The 27,906-nt window shown below is 36.7% G+C and overlaps 1 protein-coding gene across 1 annotated transcript; it reads left to right on the top strand.

Moving 5' to 3' along the window:
* Window positions 1–27,900, top strand: LOC141427473 (uncharacterized). Its single transcript, XM_074086974.1, has 2 exons — window positions 1–135; window positions 24,527–27,900. Exons 1-2 carry the CDS (start codon window positions 127–129, stop codon window positions 26,288–26,290), a joined length of 1,773 nt encoding a protein of 590 aa, XP_073943075.1. The 5' UTR covers window positions 1–126; the 3' UTR covers window positions 26,291–27,900.
* The last annotated feature ends 6 nt before the right edge of the window (window positions 27,901–27,906 follow it).

The following is a 27,906-nucleotide window of genomic DNA, read 5'->3' as shown; positions in this document are numbered from 1 at the left end:
GGCCCAGCGCGCGCAGTGCATATCGACGCACCACCGCGAGCGCAAGTGAGCACCGGACCCTCGCTATACCGACTGTGGATCGTTGTTGACTCAAGGCTGAAGTGCTTAGTGACACCGGCCGACACCATGCGACTAGTGAGTACCAGTGTTTAATTAATGCCATCCGAGGATCGCAAGCAGTCAAACTTAAGCCCGCTGAAATAAAAAAAATCTGTGTGTATTTTAGTTGTTTTGAAACAGATTAAAAATAGTAACACCAACATAATATGCATTTATGTGAAACCTGAAAAAGTGACTTTCGTGTGTGTGTGTGTGTGTGTGTATGTGTTTGTGTGTAGAGAGACTGTGCTTGCGTGCATACGCAAACAACAACAAACATACACATGTTTCAGAAGACTAGTATGAAAAATTGTGTATATTATACATATTTAGCGACGACAAAAAAAAGGAAATGAATTTTCCCTACTACGATTTGCTTTTGCTGTCATTATAAAATTATCAATTCAATTACCAATTTTAAACATTTAGGGGCTGTTTTACCATCCATTGATGATATAATAAATGGCGGTTAGGTGTGATTCCGTCTCTATTTGTTTTGTTCGAATAGACGGAGACGGCATCACATTTAACCGTCGGTTAACGCTAATCAATGGATGGTGAAACAGCCCCTTAATATTTTATTTCTAATCTCATATATGTGCATTAAGGCCTACTAAGCCACAATGAGGTACCGTAATTACAATAACGCACTTGATTCGTCAAAATGCAGCTCTTACGTCAACGGCATACATAATTCCCTTAAACATTATTTGACTAATGAATTTTCCCACGCGTTTTCTTTCCTTACCAATTCATTGTAATTGCACTGAAGATTATCATTCTTACCTTTCTATTGTAATTAACTTTTAACCAGTCACTTGTAAACTATGCGAACAGCTTTATGTTACAGTGTGAACAATTAACAGCTTACGGGCCTTCCGGTTTATTTTGTGCTTTACCTAACTAACATTAAATTTTACGTCAAGTTTTACAAGATACTATAAGTGTTGTCTATTCGGCAATATCTCATAATATAAATGTAACAAATAAATGAGGTAACAACATATATAAATATCATAGATAACATAAATGCAACAACATAAATGCAAACTTAAACGTGTCTATTAAACATGCCTAAAATAAAAATATGAACTGACGTACGTTAAACACATGTTCAACGACTATTTAAGTTTTTGTATTGTTGAATTATTGTATTACAGACGGACGGAAATTAACACGGAAACGATTAGTCTTTCATAGGTGAAACTGGCATATCATTACGTGACTAAGTGTGATAAGGTCCCATAAGACGTTATGAACTTATGCACTATGGAATATGCACAATTCAATAAAATTATGCATCGGTCTAAAACAAATGTATCCAACTAATTGTTTAGTCGGCAACCGCTACCCTTAACGGATATTTGCGTGTTTTTCTAAATCTCATCGCAGCCCAGTATCTGATGTAATTAAGGACAGCCCTAATTTCTCCTCAAGTACCTTGCATAACAGTTCAGGAAAAGATCAGGGGTTGAAATGGTGTTAATACTTATGTTATTGGTTGAACCGAAGCACAACAAAATAATCAATGCACTTTCCCCCCGCGGTGACGCAACCGACGTGTGCGATGAGCCGATGACGATAGGTAGTCGTTTACATGAGTCTCGGATGAAGAACCCTCTTAAGGATTCTTCCAGTGTTTTGCGCTTGCGCATGTTTTGACTGCATTATGTTTCTCAGTGAGATTTTGATTATTTTCTATAATAATGCGCTTTGTGGATTGAGTTTGGGTGGGCGAAAGTAACTGAGTGAACATTGCTTTCAGAAAATGTCACGCACGCACAATTTCCTTTGAAGATTTATTTTGTTTACTTAGAATATACTCCTAGTACGGAAGCCGTGGTGGCCTAGTGGTTTGACCTATCGCCTCTCAAGCAGAGCGTTATGTGGGTTCAAACCCCGCTCGCACCTCTGAGTTTTTCGAAAAATCATGTGCGGAATTACATTTGAAATTTACCACGAGCTTTGCGGTGAAGGAAAACATCGTGAGGAAACCTGCACAAACATGCGAAGCAATTCAATGGTGCGTGTGAAGTTCCCAATCCGCACTGGGCCCGCGTGGGAACTTTGGCCCAAGCCCTCTTGTTCTGAGCGGAGACCTTTGCCCAGCAGTGGGACTTATATAGGCTGGGATGATGATGACGTAATCTAATACATATATAAAATTCTCGTGTAACCAAACCCCTCCGAAAACTATTTTTCATACTCGTACTTCTACGCGGACGGAGTCGCGGGCAACAGCTAGTATTTAAATAATAATGCACACAGCAGTTAACGGTAGCTTAACGTTAAGATGAAGAGTAATTTTATAAATTTTGTAGATCACTTTAAGTTACCAATTTGTACAATAGTTTAGTTATAGTTGGTTTTACAATACTTACATTAGTTTTCATGGTAGATAGTGACAGAATTTTGTTTTCTCACCCATGACTCTCGTTGCTTGAGAGACTATTATGCCAAACCACTGGCTACCACGACAAGTTTATATCAATATTTAATATATCAATTACTTATGTCATTAACATAATAATATGTAAAATTATCTCATAATTTTCGTTCGCACGCTTCTACGTATAGCTTTGTAGTAGCTAAGCTCTAACTGATGCCTACCCGATGAAATTTCCGTGGTTCTGTGAAATATGGGAACCTAATGGCCACCTTCTACGGCGAGCAGAGAATCCGCATGGGTTTCAATATTCAGTTCTATGAAAGTCAAAAGTCATGGTCAAAGCCGTTAATTTCATATCACATTACAAGCAAGAGCTAGAACATAAACATGAAGATAATTGTTGTAAGTTAAACTGAGTCCGTGCGGTCTCTACTCCGCTCGCAGTGGAAGATGAGCTTTACTCAAGTTATGACTCACGAGTCAATACTTTCAGTTATATCCGTAAACATATACATCTATCAAGTTCGAACCTAACGATCTGCATGCACTACCTTGCTCAATTAACACGATTCATCATAAAAATAAACACCATAAAAGGCCGCTCTCGTGTCATGAATGAATTTATTAAGTCGTTTTACGATACTGTCATACGGCATATTAATGGTTTAGTATGCATCGTAAACTTATAAAATGACACCAAGATAATGTAGGATGAAGTCATTCTGGTTTTACAGCTAAGCTAGTTGTGGCCTGCGACTATCATGAGCAAATTAGGCAATTTTCCAGTATAAAAACTATCCTATGTCATTCCCAGGGTCTCAAATTATCTCCATACCAAATTTCATCTCAATCAGTTTAGTAGCTTAAGCGTGAAAGGTAAAAGACAGACAAGCAGAGTTACCCTACTTAGTTGCCCGCGACTCCGTCTACGAAGAATTAGTTTATATCGCGGAAACTAAGCCTTTTTCTGGGATAAAAATCATACTGAGTCCTTCCCAGGACCGCAAAGTAGCTCCATACCAAATTTAATTACGATCGGTCGAGCCGTTATTTTAATTAAGGAATAAAGCGTAACAAACAAACACATTCACTTTTATAATATTAAATAGGATAGTATATAATTATGTAGTACCTATAGTACCTACCCTTGAAGAAGAAAAGAAATATTAGGTAATGCATAAGTTTATGAATATAATGATCGTCCATCAATCGCTTTCATATTCAAATTTAAATTAATTTTCAATTAATCGAGTATTAAACTAAAACGGGCGTTTAAATTTTATATCCAACAGTTGGCCGGTATTAATTTTATTCAAAAATTAATATTTGTGTCCCAAATTAATATTACTTAGTATAAAATTATGTAAAAACCAAACAGTGTCGCCAAATTGCGAAACTAATGCAAAATATATGCGGCAAGCCACAGGGCGTATTGACATCGCGCATTACGCAACGATGCAGACTCTATCTAATGACTACTCTGTGACCTATGATCTCAACCAGGAATCCATGTAGAAAAACTACATTTATCTTTCATTCATGATCGAGGTATTTTTTATGTAATATTCTGCAATTAAATTAAATAAGCCGTGGTGGCCTAATGAAAAAAGCCGTGGTGGCCTAGTGGTTTGACCTATCGCCTCTCAAGCAGAGGGTCGTGGGTTCAAACCCCGGCTCGCACCTCTGAGTTTTTCGAAATTTATGTGCGGAATTACATTTGAAATTTACCACGAGCTTTGCGGTGAAGGAAAACATGATCGTGAGGAAACCTGCACTAACCTGCGAAGCAATTCAATGGTGCGTGTGAAGTTCCCAATCCGCACTGGGCTCGCGTGGGAACTATGGTCCAAGCCCTCTTGATCTGAGAGGAGGCCTGTGCCCAGCTGTGGGACGTATATAGGCTGGGATGGGGTTTTGCAATTAATGCGAAAAATAATTCAATGGGAAAGATTTTAAAGCTTTATAAGTACATACCTACAGATTTTTTCTTTCTTAAATGTAGATGAAAACAGAACGAGAAAGAGATGTAACAGAAATTTTAAAAGCATTATTACCAATAACACAGTTTGCCCAACGAAAATTTTCTTAATTTAATCGTCATCACATCAGTTGACAAAATACCATAAACACTCGAACATAAGTGGCGTCGAGTCAAGTACCAAAGTTAAGGATGACAGCATGCCATGCCGTGACATAATAACGAAATTCCTCAATAAGTAGGATGAAAGTAAAAGCGTGCTTATTGCTGTGTCGATCACGATGACACATTTTTGTTCTTTCATCTCCACGCTTTGCCGACGAGTTCGCTCGGGGTACAATTGTCGAGACATCATGATACCTGTCTATAACTGAAAAACAGTCATAGATACGTTTAGCTATTACCCGCGGTACTATTGATATTCTTTCGAGGATGCTCTTTTGCAACTTGCAAGTTTATCTTATTGATATACCTAATATCTCTACATACACAAATTTATGACATATTACGTGTTAAAGCATCTACGAGCTCACAGTATCTAGTATTTTATTGTACTTATTGAATTTACTGCCCTCTTTTCATTCTTATAAAGGGGCTCCTAGACGGGCCATATTTTCACTGCAATATGTGGCCGGCAACTATTGGTGTCTAATATGTGAGTAAGAGAGGGACACCAATAGGTGCCGGCCACAAATAGCAATGAAAATATTGCCCGTCTAGGAGCCCCTTTAGATATCTTAGGTTAGTTGTTTTTTATGTATGTAAATTCACTGCTATTTATTTGCTTTAAAGAAACAAAAAATCTAAGTTTACAATCAATTAACAATTAATCTGCTTTTCAGGGTTAATTTTTTTTTTAATAGAGTAGCATCTTGGGATTATTCTTTTATGGTGTCATGTCAACTAACTATACTACTGCTTACTACAGTTCCGTGGCCGTGGTGGCCAAGTGGTTTGACCTATCGCCTCTCAAGCAGAGGGTCGTGGGTTCAAACCCCGGCTCGCACCTCTGAGTTTTTCGAAATTCATGTGCGGAGTTACATTTGAAATTTACCACGAGCTTTGCGGTGAAGGAAAACATCGTGAGGAAACCTGCACAAACCTGCGAAGCAATTCAATGGTGCATGTGAAGTTCCCAATCCGCACTGGGCCCGCGTGGGAACTATGGCCCAAGCCCTCTTGTTCTGAGAGGAGGCCTGTGCCCAGCAGTGGGACATATATAGGCTGAGATGATGATGATGATGATGATGACTACAGTTCGCTTCGCATTGCAGACTGACAGATCTTCGCACGTAACGCGTGCATCTTGATTGATGATACCTACCCGTAATAAACGCTTTAGTGACGTGTGAAGTTGTAACAGCGAAAAAAAACAACAATATTATCTTAACAATAAGCCGCAATTAAGTGAGAAAACAATTTCGTTATTAATTTATTACTACTTTTATGTAAATACTATCTGTGTCATAGATAAAAGAGCTGCAATAAAATATGAGAAACAATAAAATATAAACAAACAGATTTATAATATTCACTTACCGTTGCTTCTAAATACGACACAATGTGCTTATTTAATTATTTTTTTCAATTTCTATTACTCAGGCTCCCATATTAACTTCACGGTGACGGGCGTGTAATATATTTGTCATGTTCATAGATGAGCTGATAGCTACTACTTAGAATCATTTTATGTGTTCGGTCGCGCCGTGGGACAGTGAAAGCCTGCGCCGGCGCAAAAATTTTGGATATCACCGGTTTCTCACGATCCTCGAGTAGATTAGAAGATAATATTTCTTTTGTTCGTCGTGTTTAGCACTAAATCTCTACAGATGTTCATTATTTAACAAATTAAATTAATATTATACGCTGAGAGTTTTGATAATATCTTAGTATTTTTTTGGTGCCGTACCCGCAGGATGACCAAAACCGAACCTATTATTGTTGCTACGGTGTCCATCTGTCTGTTAGTCGGACACAATAAGGCTGTACCTTAAGAACCGTAATATAGACACCTGAAATTTACATATTATTACAGTGTGTATTTTTACTGCCGCTAGATAAACATAAAGTAACAAAATTACGAGTATCATTACAAAATTACCTACTTAATTATCAATTAAGGGGGGATAAAATTGTTTTTTTAATGATATGCCTTTTTTGAATTTCGTTATATTATTATTTCCTACGTACGACTCTACGCTGCTCGCGTAACATTTTGCCAACCACTAAGTCACGCGTAGGCATCTGTATCATACTGTTCCATTTCGTAATCTATGTTTGATCCTTTTCATAGTGTTCGTTGATCGACAGTATAATTGATGCTCCATATCATACTCTCCTCATACTATGAGCGAGCGATATCTCTTCATTTACTCGCAGCTTTCGGCTGAAGCGTGATTTATAGAGGGTATATAAAGGTTATGATTTGATTGTGTAAGTCCATCCATCTTGTCTGACAGACAATAGGCAGAATACCAACATGGCAGGCGCCGTCCATTACATTTTTCAATCAAACCGGAAAAAATTGTATTAATAGATCGGTTCAAACAGTAATTTGTAATTTTTAATGCACTAACATTTATTAAGTAGTTTATATTTTCTCGCCTTATTTAAGTCTATTTTATTTCATTCGCTTAACTTACCCTTTTTAGGGTTCCATGCCTTAGTTGGCAAAATTGAATCCTTAGCTTACAAGGAATTCCTTACGCAATGTCTAAACACGGTATCGATTACATATCCTTTTATCTCAGCTCATGTACCTAAGTATTTTTCATAATCAGTGTGAGAATATAAGGCAATCGGCCATTCATGGCTTTTATCGTCGTTAAACCCCACCCACATAATGTCACAAAGATAAATATATTGTTTTTGGTTTACTCTCTATACATTCCCCGTATAGTTTGTGTTTACTTTATGTAAATTACCTTTTATTTAAAACCGTGCCTTGCGACTTCTTAATTCAATAGGTACCTACCCACTTACTAAACGTTACAACGACAAGCTATAAACTCTTTTCATTCTATTACCACATATGTATGTAGTTATGATGTACCTGCAGTGATATCATTATAATGTTAAATTCATAATAGGTCTTTGTCAGATAACTGATTAATTGACGCGTGGGTGTGACAGAGGAATTAGTGACTTTTGCTCGAAGACAATAAACAATTAACACATCATATTTTTAAACGAGTCGTATTACTATTATAATAATTTGTACAATACTTGCTCAGACAAGCAATCAAAACGTACAATTGCTTTAAATGTAATTGCATCAATTTTGTATGTTGAATTAAATTAAAGTTGATACTGTGCGCTGTAACAAACAATAATTATTACTTGTTCGTTGATGTATTGCGTTAGTACGAGTATCAAGTGATTTATTACATGACAGATTGATCAGTTTATTTAATATGAGTATCATGAATCATGATCTATGTAAGACCTTATTCATCTAAAAGTGTATAACAAAAATGATACTGTCTATCACACGGACGTATCTACGTACCTTAGAAAAAGTAGAGGTTGAATGAACTTCTTAACTGCTACCTATAAAGCTTCCAATAATATCCACTCCCGATAAGTGATTTTAAATAAAAAAGATTCAAGTGCGGCCCGGATGTAATCTTACAAGTATTGAAATAACGATAATCATTACTTTGCACAGAATCCTCCAATCGCTAGTTACGTATACTCATCCATAAACCTAATGTTTGTATCACTAAATATGATTACGCATAAATAATGTAGGTAAGGTGTCGGTATTGTATGCGGAGCGGCGGCGACTTATCGTTCAATCAGTGCTAATTAAGTAGTCCGTAACATAAGAAGGCAACCGATGAAATACTAAGAGATTGAATATCGTAGACAAGTTATACAATTCAACAAGAACATTTTACACCAATCTAGGACAAACCACAATGCTCATTCACAACAGATCTAACAGCTGTCGCAAGGCATGGGATATTTGTCGCTTAGTTTAAGATTACTCAATTACAATACAATTGCAATAGTTTAAATTGTGAGAACTAGCTTCATTTAATTTCGTACACACACACGGCTGAACGACATTGACCACTCTTTAATTACACGATTGACCTGTGGTGCATGGGAGCGCCAAAGTTCGCATACTCTTTGGTAGTCATACCGTTATTTTTGTCCGAATCATCGTTTGTCAGAATTTTTTTCGCACTGAAACCTTAAATTTTTCAGAAAATTTTAAATATAGAAAACTATTTGTTAGGTTAAGTTTTTTTTATTTAAGGGGCTACCCGAGGTTTTCTTCGATTTTTGACAAGTTTAAAATCGTATCTCCTACTTTTGCACTACAGATAGAATTATAAGTCAAACGGCTATCGGTTCTCCAATCTTTTATCCCCATTTTTGTCTACCGGATTTTGTAAAAAATGAATACTTAATTTTGTATGATTTTTTTAAACATTGTCTGAAAAAACACATATTTCGTATCTCTATTGACGTGAAAGATCTAACATATATGAAATCTACATATTTGGGTTCGTCTTTGACGTCTCTAAAAACTGGTCGAGGGTTTTCATTTCCTCCTCTCGGAATGGCTTGATGGTTTGATTGTGGGATTGAAAACTTAACAGACATAATTGAATTTCGTCGCTGGTGCGTATAGAGTTTCTCACGATAGTTTTCTCCACCGTAAAGCTCATGATAAATTTCAAATCTAATTTCACCTTCAATCAAAATTTCCGTGTACTGCCTTTTCGCAGCGTAACGTTAGGCAACCTGAATCATTTCGCAAACTCTAAAACTGTAAATATTTCAGGATTTATTTCAGGGCCATCGTGTAGAACCCTTTAGGTTAGGTTAGGTTAGTTTTATAAAAATCCTGAAATATTTACAGTTTCAGAAATATTAAACAGTTGGGAAATGAAACAGGTTGCCAAACGTTATTCGCCGAAAAACATTAGTAAACCCAAAATTTCACACATAAATTCCGAAGAACTCAGAGATGTAAGGCCAGGTCCACCCACGACCTTACCATGCTTAAGGAGACTATAGTTTTGGTTTAAACCACTAGCCTAGTGGTCGCCAGGGTTTCAAAATTAAATTCATTTTAACTAGGTATTTAAATTTTAATTTCATGTAATAATTTGTGAATCAAGTATTTATCATTAATCATTTCAATTCATACGCCCGCGTGGAATTCGGTTATCGCGCGCTGTTCCCTCGGGAACTACGTTTTTCCGGGATTAAAAGTAGCCTATGTCAGCATTTATTTCGCCCAAGCTCCTTGCCTTCCATTCATCTCTGTGAACACCAATTACCACCCTTGATAAATATTGTGGATACTCTTAATCAATGGGTATCATGTTAAGAATACAAGCAATCAATTTTTTTTACAAGTTTTTATTTAACTTGCCCTATTTATTAATTTTTTTCGGTCAAATCTTGGAAGCTAAATTTGACCCACTTCTAGGGGTCCGATTGACTTAAAATTTGGCATTCTTATTTAAATTTGGTGACAATACAATAATCTGGCAGTGACATCTTGGTGGTCCTGCCAGGATCGTCTCCGCAGGACGGAACTCTTCAACGGTTAATGCTTCGACTTGAAATTTGGTAGGTACGGATATTTGCAGTTTAGATGACATTGCAAGTACAGTCAGCAAAAAAAAGCCTGTAATAAAAATGAAATTTTAACATGTTTTTAACAGAAACTTATAGTTTACTAGGTTTTGTTTGCGAAGAGTTGGTTTAGCGGGCAACCTCGTCAATGTAAATATTAAAGGTATTCTATTTTTTTGTTTTACTATTTGATTTGTTTTGATGTCTTGTTTGACGTACAGTTATACACTCCAACAATAAAACAATGACTTTCATTGCTTGTCAAATCAACGCACCATCTTGTCAGTTGTCTTTTGTTAGTTGTAGATTAGATCATGTACGTGCTAATCGATTATGAACCTAGGAAGAAGCCAATTAAAATGTGATGAGGCAGTTGAAGAAAGTGTCATTTGTTCACAAAGGCGTTGATTGCTTCCCGGCTAAAATAAGCATGCTGGAATGAATATTGAACATAACGATTCGTTTTAGCATTTAAATGTTCCTTTTAATTAACGACATAAGTAGAACATGGTGAACTGAATGCATTCGTTATGCTTCGTATTAAGAGTCCCCCGCAAGCTCGCGTCCCCATACAAACGTGGTTTCGTACTAATTTATAAACAGTAGGTACCTACTACGAGCTGTCGGTAGGCCTCCAACAAGATAAAAATAATACGCCTCTATAGCGGAACGTTTGCGATGTTCGTGTTTCCATACAAATTGAGACGAACGCGATCGAGACGTATTTTGTAACCGAAAACTACACTAAGGGCACAGAATACCTACTCGTATCTATTCGCGCCGCGTCAACTTATCGTGGTCTTGTTACTTGTATACAAACAAACTTAGTTAAATATATCGAGTAGCGAGTTTAAGACTTGAATGAAGCAAAATCGATGTGTTACCGATTCTCGAGTGTGAAGCTATGAATAGATATTTGCTTCCGACGAGAGCATCGTTAACGACACTAGAAAGAAAAGTAAATTTGCAGAAATCTGCACGTTGTGATGACGTAAACTTTCACCGGCGACGTGACGTGTGGGCGCAGAGGCTTCGACTATAGGACATAAGTACTTTTCTATATTAGAGTTTAACACATTTATTATAGCCCCGAGCGCGCACGCACGGCTAATGTTACAAATCATCATCCATTATGAGTTAAGGCTTGATCATTTTTATTTTCCATTGAATCATTCTAGGCCAAATTTCACACTAACAGTTACCTAATTTTCTGTTGCAAGGGGTATGGATAAGATACTTGCTCTATTTACTAAAAAAAATATACTGTAAAGCTCTTCCGTATATCCTAGTAATATTCTTATCTAACTAACTTAAAATATATTAATTACATTAATTACATGTAATGTATAAGCACAACAGGTAAATACTACGCTATTGTGGACGACTTGTTTTATTCTTGAGTTCTTAACCCCCGACGTTAAATGAGGGGGTTTTAAGTTTGACCACTCGATTCGATTCGAGTCTATTTTGATGTGTTTTTTATGAAAAAAGTTTGAGCGAAGTAGTTCTTAACTAAGTTTTTATAAAATCGGTTAAGCCATTTTTGAGATATTGTACTTAAAAATGTCAATGTCAGGGGCTATTAAACTTTTCTAATTTGGTTATATTAATTTCAATCGAAACCGTATTGCATCACTTCTTCTATCACAAAGTACCTAATCTAACATATCACAATTTGTTAATCAAATCACAATTGATTAAACTCATCATCGGTGTACCTATGGTACCTGTATTGTTTATTATTTATTAATGTGTCATGATTCCTATCTCAAATTATAACAAGTTTTAAGTTCAAATGAGCACACTTTACTTTTCACTATGATAAAATCGAACACAACGAACATGGTTATGGTCTAATGTCCTATATATATATATATATATATATATATATATATATATATATATATATATATTTTTTTTTGTTTTGTTGTTTATTGTTATTTTAAAATTTTGTTGTATTTGTGTGTCTGTGAATGTGAATAAATATCTTCTTTCTTTCTTTCTTTCTCTATATCAATGATACCTAATAGTAGATTATGGTCGTAGCCTGGAGTAGGCAATTGCTGGCTGAGTATGAGTATTAAACGGACGAGCTTGCGAGTTCGTTTAACTAATACGAAGCAACACGCGCACTGCAGCAGCCACTGAGTCGCGTTGCTCCGAAGACGAAGGGCTACGGATTAGCCCGAAACATGTCGAGCTAAAATCGATTTAAGACGTGAGTTATCCGGGTCAATATATTTAATATGGGAGGTACTCTAAAAAAAAATTATTTTTATTTTTTATTGTACCATTTTGTCGGCATAGTTTACATACATATTCGTGCAACATTACAGCTTTCTAGCATTGATAGTCCCTGAGCAAAGCCGCGGACGGACAGACAGACGGAACCCTAAAAAGCTCATGGACTTTTACTGACATTTTTGAGCAAAAACAATTTTCTTGTAGTAAAAAACCTTGTACCTAAAATTAACGGGATTCCTTATGAGATCAAATCGTATAGTTGCATAATTTTCATAAGTAGTATAGAGCTGCTCGTCTAGTCGTAGCCGCGGCTGTTATTTAATAGAAGGAAAAGTAGGTAGTAGAGCCATCAATAATCCATAGTTCACACGGCTGCACTATAGCGATTATGCTTTAATATTCAATGGCCGACCTCAACAAATTGAACGATGGGAAGTTAAAATTAATGACCGATTTTATTAATGAAATCTGTAAGGATAGTGGTGATATCGATAGCGGTGATAGTGGTTTGATATTATTCGCGTTAAAGCGTGGAAATAAATGGTGAATCAATTTCCTCTAACGCATCTAAAACTTTTGAATCGTTATGTTCTAAGTATAAACTTTCTAGCAGTTAGCCATCGTTATAATTCGATTGAGCATAGTTTAATTCCGCAAATTAACGTATTAGCATTTACGAGTAGTTACCTATAATATACGATGTACTAACCTTCGCAGTATGCAGATTAATATTAAATGGCTACATCACATCATACCGATCATTAAAAGAAGGATCATCAACAGTGCATCGCTGGCACGTACTTGGTGAATGCAGTTGGAGCACATCGCCGCGTGCATATCGGAATTGTGCATCGTGAACAAACAAACTCAAAGGGAGAGCGGCAAGAGCCCTCACGAACTATGAACTATACAACCACAAGCGATTTTAAGCGAGGTAACCCTGTTTAGTTACTCTATTTACTATCTATCAAGCCAACTGTACCTACATTGTTACCTGTAGGTTTTGGTAACAAGAAAGGCTATTTCCCATTTTAGGAAACTCAGCGTTTGATTACCATCATAATGCCATGCCATAACGATCATTCATCACCACGACCTTTTGCATAATACTGACACCTCAAAATGGTAAAGTGTCATTAAAATATTTTTTTTGTTAATAAAACACAATCAATTGACAGCTGGAGATTTTCGTAAAACTTTCGGTTGTATAACCAAATGCGCAAGCATAGCTAGATTTAGGCGCGTCAAGATGTCTAACGTATAATAATACAATCTCAATTAAATATATTAAACGAGGAGCCATTAAAGTGGATCTCAATAGTATGCACCACAGTTGTCACGGCCAGTACACAAGCTAAACACATGGCTGTGCGTTTGTTCCATTAAAATAAATTATGGAGAAATTTCAGAAACATATTATTTGCTCGGCGTGTAGATATGTTATTACAAGTGTTAATAAAAGTAACATTTTAGTTTTAAGATAAAAACTTAACTGTCAGTAGGCAATGTAAGGGTTGAAGCTGGTTGAAGAGTAAATTCCATCAATCTGCGCATTAATTGTTAATGAACCAAAAAAGGTCGCACTTCGTTGATACTTCGTTGAAGTACGTGCATGTGTCCCCGAAAACCATATCTAAAGATATTCGTCTTACTTATAAAACATTAAGAAAATTGTGCACGCATTTCAGCTACGCAAGTGAATTCAATTGGGAAATCTACCTCACGCTCTTGTTTTCTATTTTCTTTATAAAGGTATGCATTTAAATTGGAGCGTCTCAGCTCTTATTACTATAGCTGTCAAAACTAAATTGAACCACCCAAGGAAATCGACCGAACCTGAAGTGTCACGCAACGATGCCAAACTAATAGAGTTTATAAACAAAAGTCGTGTCCCACACCGTCGTCACGAACCAACGTAACAGAGAGGTGCAATCCGATGTGTATTTGTGAAATTGTGTAACAGTTAGCGGGTATTTTAACGGTCCATCAGGCTAAGGTCAACCTAATGTTTCACATGATAATAAATGGTAAACAGATGTTTTTCAACATTATTGCGTAGTTTTATTTCTCCGTGTCAAATTTACACATCGAAATAGCTGAACATGCGTAAATTATGTTGTGATAATCTAGACTTGTATAACGAAGCTTTTGGCTACATCTTTACAAATACAATTTTCTGAAATATTCTATATACTTAAATAAAAAACGGACAAGTGCGTACCGTGACAGGCGCTGTTCGGATTCCATACTAATATTAGTATGTGCCACATAATCAAGTTTTGATCGACTCTGTGATACTTATCCTTTTAAATTCGTTATAGACAACGAATATTTTTTTATTTCCATTAACTTTAAGGGAATATTCAACAGTTAAAATTATGAAAATTAATCAGACTCCAAGACACAAGTGGCCTAACTCTTACTTTTTAAAGATAAACATGAATTAAGGTAATTAATTATGCAAAGGGAAACAGTCTAAATTTTCTTAATTTATGACGGACGCACGGACATGGCAAAACTATAGAGACCCCCCCCCTCGGTTGGTTTAACAACCCCCGAAAAACCAATTGCCAAATATTTAAACGCATACTTCAGAACGGCCCTATTTGGGTGAGACTTTTTTATTGTGTTTGTAATTGTCAGGTCAGTAGGTACCAGGATTGTACATATGCAAAAATAATTTACAAAGGGAAAGATTAAGGGGATGTTTCACCATCTATTGATATGCGTTAACTGACGGTTAAATGTGATGCCGTCTCCGTCTTTTCGAACAAAACAAATAGAGACGGCATCACACCTAACCGCCAGTTAACACTAATCAATGGATAGTAAAACAGCCCCTAAGTCTCAGTAGTCTCGGTTGAAAAACACTTCTAGGTAGGTACCTACTTTCATAAAGTAAGTGAGTGGGAAGAAGATTTGGTTTCATTTTACTGTAACCACTTGCTGGCTGTAGTACGAATGGGGCGGCTCGACCGGGTTAGTACCACACTCCCACAGAATACCGGCGTGAAAAGTAGTTCTGCTACTGTGTTTCGTACGGTGAGTGGGAGATCCGGAGGCCCAACTCCCCTCCCCCCTCCCCCCTCCTCTATCCCCCTCCCCTTAAGGCTGGCAACGCACCCGCACTCGCAGTCCAAATGCTGTAGGTATCCTTGGGTGGTGGTGAATGGTGATCGCTTACCATCAGGTGACCCGCTCGTTTGCCAGCTATTTGATAAAAAAACTAGTATAGTTACCTACTCGCGGGTGTAACTAACTATACCTATTAATAAAGAAATTTCTACATTGCACGGGCAAAGCAGAACCGGGCAGCTAGTTTTATGTATAAAGTACCTGGGCGACCGAGCTTTGCTCGGGCTAAAACTCGATAATAAGCGTTTTCCCAGAGATAAGACCAAGCTAGATCGATTTGTCATCCCCGAAAACCTCTACATACCAAATTTCGTCAAAATCATCGGAGCCGTTTCAGAGTTTATTTTTTATTTTTTATTCGACTTGCAAATTCCGTTGCCAAACGAGCAAGTGGGTCTCCTGATGGTAAGAGATCATCACCGCCCATAAACATCTGCAATGCCCCTGGTATTGTAGATGGGTTGCCAACCTAGAGGCCTAAGGTGGGATACCTCTCCACGCCGATACACAACAGTGTAAGCACTGCTGCTTCACGGCAGGATTAGTGAGAAAGATGGTGGTAGCAATCCGGGCGGACCTTCCACAAGTTCCTACCACCTGCAAAGTTAAGATTCTTAGCATTACATGTCGTTAGCACCCTGTCCGGAAAACTGCGGACGACCGCAAACGACCGCGGTGACAACACCTTGCGGAAAACTTTATTACAGCCGTGCTTAATTTGACACATAGCTATAGCTTTATCATGATTATGACATAAAATAAAATAACTCATTCTGACTGTAGATTATGGCTTCAAGAATATTACGCAAAGCTGACGTTTTGGTTCGATATGATTAAAAACGCAAATTATCTCCTTAGAGTCCAATCGAATCAGTATCAATCAATGTTACAAATATTTTCAGAGGGAAATATTTTCGATTAGTTAATGTACAGCATTTTTTAATTTTAAGCAGACTTTTAAAAAGGGGGGTTATCAATTCCACCCGTACCTATGTATGTAATAGAGTCAGAATTTTTCAATTTTTGTGTATGTATGTTAGTCCATACCGGCTTTTAAGCATGTGGCTAAATTTCATAAGTGTACGTATATATAATGTACCTACGTTTATATGTTTGTCCGTGCATATCTCTAAAATTATATCTACCTAAATCAGATTGCAAAAAATATTTTTTCTAATTTAGGGAACAGTACAAATTAAAATAAATAGAATTACATTTCTTTCTCATTTTTGGTCATAGTTTTGAAGTCCGATAAATTTTCTCAGTACTTTCTTTTACTTTTTTAATTCACACCTATTTAGGTACTTTTATGTATTTGATAAAAAAAACCTATAACTACGAAAGTTGAAAAGATTGTGAAGTTCAATCTACTCGTATAAGTACTTAATATCTTTTATAGTCAGAATGGGATTAAGTTGATGTTCGATCTCCATGACGGTAACCCGCAGGCAAACTGCGCCCTATTGTATTGGACTGCACATAGAAAGCAACATTCCCAACCGCGCTGTTTACCGAGTTACATTAGCTTTATGACTCATAAAATCTTAGAAGCACGTGTTGAAAATACTTCCTCCTTATGTTCACTAAGCTTGCGGTGGTTTACGCACGAATAGCATTTTCTTGAAATTGCAGCGTATAGCGTTTTGTTCTCATTTACTTAACTAAGCATTTTACTTATTCCGAGCTTGGAATTTTAAACGAATGTGTGAACACGGTTAAATGTTATGTACCTATGACACGGAAGCGGATTAAAATCTAATGCCTGTGCTGTGCAAGACTTAAAAATCATTTAACAACGATCACAGTCACGAATGAACGGTTGAGTTGACGGTTATGAAATGCATCGATTAATTTTAATAATCGTGTAGACATAGCCGTTAACGTTGCATTACAATAAACTAGACTAACTCGGCTTAAGATTACTTAAAAGAATATGTAGCAACCTGTCATAAAACTAAATTAATGTCGTGTGTTTTGGTTACCATGTAATTAATAAGAAATTTCGTTACAATGTGTATATGCGTGTACCTCGGGTTGCGCAAAGGACAGGAACGTGGCTTGTTAGGTACCGTAGTAAAGAGTTATTCTTATTTCAGTGATAGATAATGGTATAGGTGAAGCGTGTCAGAGGGAGCTTGCGGCGGTCGTTGCTCTGATAATTGCGCCTACTCAAGCTTCGGCCGGGTTGTGCTTGCACAACGCTACCGGCGCCGCGTCTAATGTTCCATCAAGCCACACGCCATCAAATTGTTTAATAATGAAGCACCTCGATTCTGCTTACAGATTCCCGTAGATTGTTGAACTTTTAACTCTATGCCTTACAAAAAGCGCCAAAAAATAAAACAAAAATGTTTTCCGATTAAAGTTTTTCTTGTTCGCTAAACAATCATTTAGGATACGGTTCTGTGTTTGCTTAGTTACAGTGAAGCTCATTGATTTAAAGTGTCATGCCTCATCTGGTGTATCTTTGTAATGAATGCTAATTTTCAAGCAGTACTTTTTTGTAATAGTTAGTGGTTATGAAACTACATAATAAAAATACAATCACAATAAAATGTTAGAGCGTCTGTGAGTTTTAGCTTTATGTATTTCACTGTGGCTAAATTGCTGTACAGCGTTTTTTGATAATCTTCACTCGTTTTTAACTTCAATGCCACAATTGTATTTATATTTTCACAAGCTGTTTTACGCTCATTAGGATAATATCCTTATCATATTATTATCTTTCCAATAAAAATCATGATGTTACTGCTTTCTACCTGGGGGAGTCGGGGAAACTTTCTAATCCAAGCACCAAAAGTAGTTTTCATATGGGAGGCATTTTTCTGTCAAAAAGGCAAATTCACCAAAGTTAACATACTTCCAAACTACCTCAATCTGAAGTCAATTCAAAAAATATTAGCTGTCGTGAAAAGACAATGTTATAAGCTATAAAATGGATTGTCCAATTTTTAAAAAATATATAATTTTTACATAAAAACCTAGAAAAGACCGTCAGAAGGATGCTGTACAAAATAATTTAGGCATTGTCTAATATATAAAGCTAAAACTCACAGACGCCCTAACTTTTTATTATGATTATATTTTTATTATGTAGTTTCCTAACCACTAATTACTTTAAAAAAGTGCTGCTTGAAAATTTGCATTCATTACGCAGATACAGATCAGGCATGCCCGGATTTTAACGTGTACACACTTTAGTTGCCAAAAATGTTACATCTTATCTAATCTGAATTGATTACTTCCCTATTTTAATTACCATGTGATTTGTATTTAAATACTCGCACTGGTGTCACCTAGTTACACCTCTAATCAACATCTTAAGGCTTCATTAAAGCAAGTTTATGCGAATGAGCGGATGCTAATTGCCGCGTGTGAAGCCATTACATTACATGCTCACATCAGCGAGCCACATAACTAATGATTAGTGTCAGGTTATGAAGCGTCTTCAGCCATCAGCAGTCAAAGACTGAACAAATTAGCTATTCATACAACCCGACACGATCGGATGAATATCTCTGTCAATAAACTTCAATTGTTAGGTTTAGATTGAATCGTGCGGGCCGCATACGAAATCCCTTTGATCTAACAAAAGTATTTGTTCACCATTGAAAGCGATTTGCTTTCTTTGTTGACAACTTATGCAATTGCTTATGTGGTACGTAAATAACTTCGATTATCCGTAAGTATTGGCTACGTCAATGGAGAGACAGCCGATGACAATTACAAACAACCGTCTGACCACAACAGAGTCCACTGATATTATGATTTAAATTCGGGTTTTGTTCCGCGTACCTTGATTTTAGAGTTCAGAAGCTTTCGGCACAGGCACAGTTACATGCGCCATGATCATGAGACAACTGGAGAATTTATGGGATAAAATTAGTAGTGACCGCGATAGTATAAGTCTTAAACTTTAAGATATTGTGTAGAGTCCACTGATTTCCACTTAACACTAAAATATAACCGCATAATTAAAACTGTATTTGGGCATATAGCGACGCATTTCATAACGTTTTGACTAATCAGGTCGTGCGTTAAACAGGTTATTTGTCGAATACGAAAGACTGATAAAATAAAGTTAAATATGTGAGACTTTTGCGGCTGCATGAGAGCCCGGTCGTGGGTCAACCGCACGACTTCAACTCAAACTGGTATTCCCTTGCTATCTCCGCTAATAAGTGATAGCTACGAAGCCATTTCTATTACACGGATGTTTTCACTTGTTAAATATATGAAGGTTTATGGAGAAATTTACCTTTTCAAGTATTATATTACTTACCTACTTATTATCTACTTTATTTTTATCTGCTATTCCTGTTTGTTAAAATAAATGCTTCCTAATTTTTAAACGTACAACATACTGTTAACATACTGTTATTGTAACTATGAGATAATAAATTATTATTATTATTATATATTATTTGGTGAATTAAATAAACTACGGACTCATTTTAATTTTATTTAAGTAGTAGTTGATGTATGGCAAGTCTCAATAGTCAGTAATCTGTAATCGCTTCAGTCAGTTTATTTAAAATTCACAAAAATATCGTAGCATAAAGCATCACACACACCTTCCAATCGCAATTCTACTTCACAGCTCATTTTCTCGACATCCAATTAAACTCCAGCTGCCTCCTATAGGTATAAAATATCGTCTTTTATACCAATGGACATTAAGAACACTGATGATAGCCATTAGAATAGCTTTATTTATCCCCATTTCAATAAAGCAATTTATTTTATTCGTAAAAGGTTCATAGGCCGCGTACGACTATATTATGTAAATATCTATCTACAGAATGCACGTTCAGCATGACACTGCATACTATGGCTTCTTGTTTCATAAGCATGTAGAACAAGGTAGCAGCAATCGTAAATACGTACAAGAGTTATTAAAACCAATACCTATGTAATATTTTTTTTTTTATCATAGGATATTTGACACCAATTCATCTAGTCCCAAAATAAGCAAAGCTTGTACTATGAGTACTATAGGCAACGGATAAACATGCTTAAATAGATAAATACATACTTAAATACATGTAATGATATACCTGTATATTCTGTACTGCTTACTTTGTTTTGTTGGTGTGCAATAAAGAGTTATTGTATTGTATTGTATTAAACATCCAAAACCCGAGAACAAACAGTGGTATTCATACAAATATCTACCTCGGCCAGGGATCGAACCCGGAACCTCAAGCTTCATAGTCAGGTTCTCTAACCACAAATGACTACGAATTACGGGACAGTATCAATAGTTCATGTGATGGAATTTCCTTAAAGTTTAATGTCCTCGTTGGAGTGGCCAGCAGTAGTAACAGGGCCTGTCTCTTAAAAGTTGTACCCCTAACTTTTTTCTAGGATTTTTGAAATTTTTATGTTACATCTACTCAGAATCACGAGTACTATCGATTTTAATAAGTGACAAGTGTCCCAAAATTTACATATATATTTGTACTTCCGTTCCGTTACTCTCATATTTATAAGTGTTTATATGGGAAAGGTAGGTAACGGAATGGAATACAAAATTTTGGGACACTTGTTTTCACCTATTAAAATTGATAGTACTCGTGATTATGAGTAGATGTAACAAAAAAAATTCAAAATCCCAGAAAAAAGTTAGGGGTACAACTTTTAAGAGACAGGTCCAACAATGTCGTCGCGTTGACGGCGATCCGTCTTCTTGTGCAATGAATTATTCTTCTCTTTATTTAAGCAAAGGAGCACGCTAATTGGACCGTTTAAGCTTGGAGTTTACAAAACAACATTGCGAAAAAAGATTTTGTATGTGGGAGGTTTGTCACAGTGTTACGTGGTGCAAAACTGAAGACCCCTTATGTTCGTTAATGCAAGTAGGGTACCAGACTATCATAGGACTTTTGGCTATCTGAAATCAGAGATGACTATCATGGACGAGTCATACAAAACTTATGTATTTCCTTGTTGGATTGCCACATAGGTGATAGCTGGAAAGTTAGCTTAGTTCGGTGTCCACGTAATATTATATTATGTTTTCACTCGTTAATTTGTTCCAACCGCGGATTGCGCAAGGGATGCGCGTGCGACTCGGGTCAGGCCGATTCTGGTCAACGCAGACGCGGTGACATGAAAATTAAAATCAGTATAATTAGCATAATTCGAGATGCTAAAGATATGTTATTTAAGTTGACAGTGTTTCAAATCTAAGCACGATCTCGAGTATATTTAACTCAAGTGTCTGTCTGTTTTAAAGGTAATTGATTGGTATGTTTGACATTATTTTAGTGTAGAGTGCCCTTTTGCTTCTATTAGATTCATGGTTTTGCATAACAAGACGTGAGGAGATTGATGGGAAAATCATGAATGTCTCAGTTCAGTCATACATGTTTACTGCTAACGAGTTGGCACGCATCAGGCCCACAGCCACACGGCCACGGTCGGTACACGGCTAGGCTAATAACATGTTCGATATAAAATAACCTAACCTAACCAACAAAAAGTTGAAAAACCCCCGACTTTGTCACTTCAAACTTCAATACCTTAAAAATGGCTAAACCGATTTTGATGAAACATGTCTAAGAACCATCGCTAGAATACTTGCTTTCAAATAAAAAAAACCGCATTCAAATCGGTCCACCCGTTTAAGACCTACGGTGCCACAGACAGACAGACACACACACAGACACACATAGCGGTCAAACTTATAACACCCCTCTTTAAAAAGCCGTTAAAAAGAGCCAAACAATCAGACTATTTATATTGAATATTGATACAAAGACTTCACTTTTGTCACGCACGACGCAAATTTGCATCATTGTCCACACCGCGTGACATTTGGCGAAAAAAATCGGCCAACCCCTTATTCGTTGGGCGGCTCGGTTGACATTGTGTCACATGTGGGTGCGTCCGCGCTGAATGTTGACATTTGCCAGCCCCCGACGCGGAGAAAGCGCGCTCGCGCTTTTGCAACGGACAGCGCTTTATGTCTAATTAAATATTTATTACTACCTTCGTATCTACGCAATGCGATTACCGTTAAGTAGTTATAATTAAAATAATATTACATTACTTAGGTACATCTTAAATTTTCGAACTCCTAAAATTTTTAAGAAAATAGCACTCTAATTAGTAAACTTTTCCTATATTAAAGTATTTTATATTGTTTATTAAAAAACCTTTTTTATAATTTGCTCTTTGATTGTATAACGGGGAACGTCCAGAAGGTTATATATGTATAGCGTACCTACATTATTTATTCAGTATATAGTATTGTGTAAAGGTAGGTATCCTATTTAAGTTATAGTTAGAACCAGTTAGAACCATAGTTAAGAAAAACGCTTGGTACCTACCGTACTGAGAGCAAAAGAGATAGTTGAAGGAAAATCCTAATATTAATCTTTGATGTACTATTTTGCTCCATTGTTATAAGTAGGTAGATTTTAAAAATAATATGCTTCTGTTAAAAGCCCAAACACACAGATGAAGTAATTGCTTACGTTTACCTACACCTAACAATGGATATGCCTTTCATTAGTAAACATGTAGTAATCGTTATGATAATAATGTAAGTAGGTAAGTACCATCTGTTGAGATTTCAATGAGTTTCTTCTATTTAAATACATTTTGTATAAACTACTTGAAGTGATCCATCAGGCTTTTGCATAATCTATGGTATTCAATAAACGAAGTTAAAGTGAAAGGTACAAAATTACTGTAGCGCCCCCTAGTGGCTAAACGGCATAACACCTGTCAAAGAACTATCACCGATAAACTACAAAACTATTACAAAAAACCGCATCTAAATGAGTCTAACCGTTCTGGAGATAAATGGGAACAGTCGTTTTGCGCACAAACAAACAACCTTTCACCCTAAACGCATATGTATGTAGGTGTACCTTCTCCGTTCCGTCGTAGGTAAAAACATTACCAAATTAGATTCTTTATTAAATTCTGTAGACAATTATACCTTCGTGTAATATCAATTAAATTATCTCCTGTAGCTTCCAAAAAGCTTTTATGATATTTTTTATGATAAACCTAGCGCTGCGCGGTCACCTCGCGGTATCTTTTGTAAGCGCGCCAACGAGCTGTAGACAATGGCCAGCTCATAAAGCACGACAAATAACTTTCTTCACCCTCCTCTCGCTGCTGCAAAGCGATAGCCATCTGCCGCCACCGCCTGACATTTCATCGCACGTTGATCATTATTTAGTTAACAGTAGACAGAACAGTGAATTATGCCGACTCATTGAAATTTGAATAAAGTTCAGAACTTCCGTACGGTCAATTATACAACTTTCTTTGTTATACGTCTTTTGTACATACTTAAAGCGTAATGCTTGATTAAGTCGTCTGCGACACGTTTTGTATTCTGTACCCGGAAGTCAAATGCAGTGCGTAGGGTAATGAGGTGTGGATGTATTACGTACGAGTGTTGAACTGAATGTAGCGTTAGCGTACACCCACGGCGAAGTGAGTGCCATGTTATGACACTTGCGGGCCTAAAGGTCGCCGGTCAGAGCCTCGCGCACGCGCGCGCGCAACAATAGCCCAACTAAGAATTGATGAACAACATGAGGATTGATAAATGAATGTTACGACCCAGAGAAATCCATAAGTAATTAATGATGTTTGAAATTGTCCCGTAGTTGTATTCGTGCTAAACAAATTATCATTCACTTGATTGCCGCGACAAATTTGGCCTATTTACGAAATTGTTACATATCTTGAACTCGAGATCTGACACGGGCAACTAGTGAGATAATGTAAATTGTCATACATTCACATTAGCGCGGCGCGACCGGGAGCGACTCTCATCAAGTTGTGTAACGGCCCCGCAAGAAAACGTCTATTGTTTCACATTACACGAACAATGTAACCGAATACATCTAAAAACATTAAGATCGTGGAAACGTGGAAGTAGGTAGCTATCATAATCGCGACACGCCAACGCAAACGGATTATTGCCAACTTACCTACCGACATAATTCTTTTCTAGACACGCTGACCCGTAAACCTGTAGCATTAAATACCGTGAATAGCATACTAAATACTCGTATAATGCAAGTTGAATATATTGTATTTTTTTTCCTTTACAGGTGCCGGCTTTGATTCTCGCTACCCTATTTGCAATAGCGGTAGCGCAGGACTCGACGACCAACGCGATCAACGACCATTTCAACAGCATCCAGACCAAACCATCGGTGCGTTTGGATCCCTACATCAGAAAAGCTCTGCTTAAAGCTCTGAGCGATCTCGAAGAGGGCGATCAAGTTACAACAGACACAGATATTACTGATGGCTCTTCAACAGTTGAATCTGAACTGTTGAAAACTGGTGAAGACATTACTGAAAACTCATCCACTCAAACTCCAGAAAGAATTCAAATACATTCTTTTGTAGTAAATGGACAGTCGGCATTCGCAAACAGCACTAATGTTACGCCTACTTTCATTGACAGTAACATTTCAATCTTAAGCACGACCGCAGGAAATGTTGAAAATCAAGTAACCGCAACACTTCCTACCCAGTTGCCTCAGAATGAAATATCCCAGACAAGAGATTCTGGGGTAAATGTGCAGCAAGTAAGGAGTATCCAAGAGACTACATCTAATAACATTATTAGCAATTCAGTGAACACCAAGCCCACACCTTCAACGACGACAACGACCACTACCACCACCACCACCACTCCGCGCCCCACGCACAACAAAGACGGAGAAAATATCGAAGATGTCGATAAACGTGATGTTCAAGTTTTTCAAGCGCCTTTAGTAGCTGCGTTTACAGTTCATCAAGACGCTCAAGGTTTGCCTAAGAAAGTTGTGCCGATATTCCAACAACAGAATATCGCTAACGCTGCGACACCTCTTGCCGGACCATCGCTCTCTGCAGTCGACGTACCACCGCAAGTCATAAGACAGCAAAACTTCAATCAAAACAACGGCGGTCAACCAGATTTCATTAGCCACCAATTAGCATTACAAAAACAACTCGAGGAGAAACAAAGGATCCTTGAAGAACAACTTCGCTTATTACAAATTCAACAAAGACAACAGGAGGAAATGCTAAGGAAACAACAGTTCTTTTTTCAGCAAAAGCAGCAGCAACAACAACAACAACAACAACAACAGCAACAACAACAACAACAAGCACAAAGGCAACAGCAAATTCAGTTCGAACAGCAACGTATCCAAGCCATTCCTTCTGTAAACAATTTTCAGGTGCAAGGATTGCCGAAGAACAATGCCCCTAATCAATTCGTTAATCAAAACAACGGTCCCCGCCCACAGAGCTCTCAAGTGTCAATCCAAGCAAGTGTACCTCTAGACCACCCTAATGGTGTAACAATTCAACAACAGCTGCCGAACAGAGAGGCCGTTGACTTTTTGATTCACTTACGAAATCAACAAAATGAGCAGTTTCCCCTTCAGGAAAACCATCTCCCGCATGGCATAAGCAACTTCTTGCAGCCGAATTTCAATCAACAACAAAATTTTAATCAGATACGACTAGATGACCCGTTCAGACAAAAACAGGGAAATCGTGTATTCCGACAAGAAAGTGGGGTCGGTAATTTTGGTTTTAATAATTTACAAAATCTTAATCAAAACCAAAATCGATTTAATACATTTACCCCCACCTTCAGCAATCGTTTCTTTCCAACAACGAGAAATAATCAATTCAATCCGGCAGATATTGAACTAAAACAATTGTTAGTTCAAACCGGTTTGAATTCCAGAAGCCCTGAAGACCTGAACATAGTCTCAAAAGTGTTGTCTCTTAACCACGGAGTACCCATCAACAATAACATCTCAAACAGGTTGCCATTTGACAGCAGAAGACACCTCAGGACGCTATAAGAAACTTAACCCATAAATACCTTACTCTATTATCTTTGTTCGGAGTATTTTACTGCCATAAACTGTACCTACTGACGCATATGGAATCAATATCGTATCAATATGGAATTTTCAGCGTATCCGAATAATGCCCTAACGCATTCTGCTTAATCAGTCTACCAATGCAATACAAACATAATTATAAAGAATGGAATTTTCAAAACAAACCTAGAAAGAAAGTAGGTACTTACTCTAAATCTTGGAGATAGCAAACTTCACTCAAAGGCAACATTCCTAAATACTTTGAAGTCAAAAGCATAATCTCTTCTAAAGATAAGCTTACTGCTAAATCTAGATAAAATGTATACTCCTGGAGATACTTCTATGGTACCATCCGATAGGGTCAATCATAAGGATCAAATAACTTTCTCTAGTAAACGTGGTAAAGTTTATCAGACCCTGACATCTAAACTTATTTTATTCAAATGAAAAGATAGAAAACTAACTAACAAGCAAAAAATAAAACTCAAAAGAAACTTCGATTTCTTGGATGAATGAATTTACAGTAAATAAATATGTACTGTATAAAAGTAATAGAGTTTTAAAAGTAATTTAATGTTTATTACTCTGTTTTCGTGACTTTCGCGGTTTGCTAGATGAAAGATGATTGACCTTATCGATTGATGCCAATTTGTATGTATATTAACTTTTTTGAAACATGCTAATCTTGATCTGTAAGTAGGTACCTTTCTTGGGAAATACCTGCCGTTAATCGAATCACCATTCTGATAAATACTAGACTGTTCCGGCGTTTTCTTTCTAAAACAAACCAAAGAAGAGCCGAATACTACAACAGAAACTACAATATTCACTGCCTTGTTTATACTCATTTATATCATAGTGTTAAGTAATAATACGAATTATTTATTGTACTGTAATGTTTACGAACTGCCATAAGTAGTAAATCAGATTTAAATTGCTAAGTACTAGAATTATACTGCTAACAAATACCTGATTATTATTTCATGTTCATTTAGGGTCTTACGACAAAGAACTTAAACATCTCTTTCGAGTCGACATGCCTAAAATAACAGTTTTTATGTTCTGACATATGTTAAACCCACGTTTAAAGGTTGTTTAAGTTTTTTTGGTAACACGGTTAAAGATTATGACTAATGAGGACTATGAATCATCACATTAAATTTGAATGATCCTGTGTCTGAGCAACTTTTCGAAGTAAATGATAAATCTTTAACCTTATAAGTAATAAAAGGTTGTACATAGTTTTGAAATTATGGACCTCCACTAACTAAAGTGGACACAACCTTAATTAATCACTTGTCTAAACGTTGATCATGATCAGAATATGAAATAGAATTATTTGGAAGTAGTACGAGTAGGTAACTATAGTGATATACTTAGCAGGCTGAAGAAAGTTTACAGGAAAGTATATGCTTTTCTTTTATTAAAGCTCTGACTTATGATACTTAATTATAAAATGATTGAGTTAATATACATATTTTATACTAAGTTAGACTTTTATACTTGTACCTCTTGTCGATTATATTATTATGTACCTACATATCTAGTTTATACTTAAGTTTGTAAATAATATAACGTGTCAAAATGAACTCTTT

Source organism: Choristoneura fumiferana, chromosome 4 (genome assembly GCF_025370935.1).
Source record: "Choristoneura fumiferana chromosome 4, NRCan_CFum_1, whole genome shotgun sequence".
Taxonomy (NCBI): Eukaryota; Metazoa; Arthropoda; class Insecta; order Lepidoptera; family Tortricidae; genus Choristoneura; species Choristoneura fumiferana.
The sequence above is the reverse complement of the archived record's forward strand: the minus strand, read 5'-3'. Positions and strand labels throughout refer to the sequence as shown.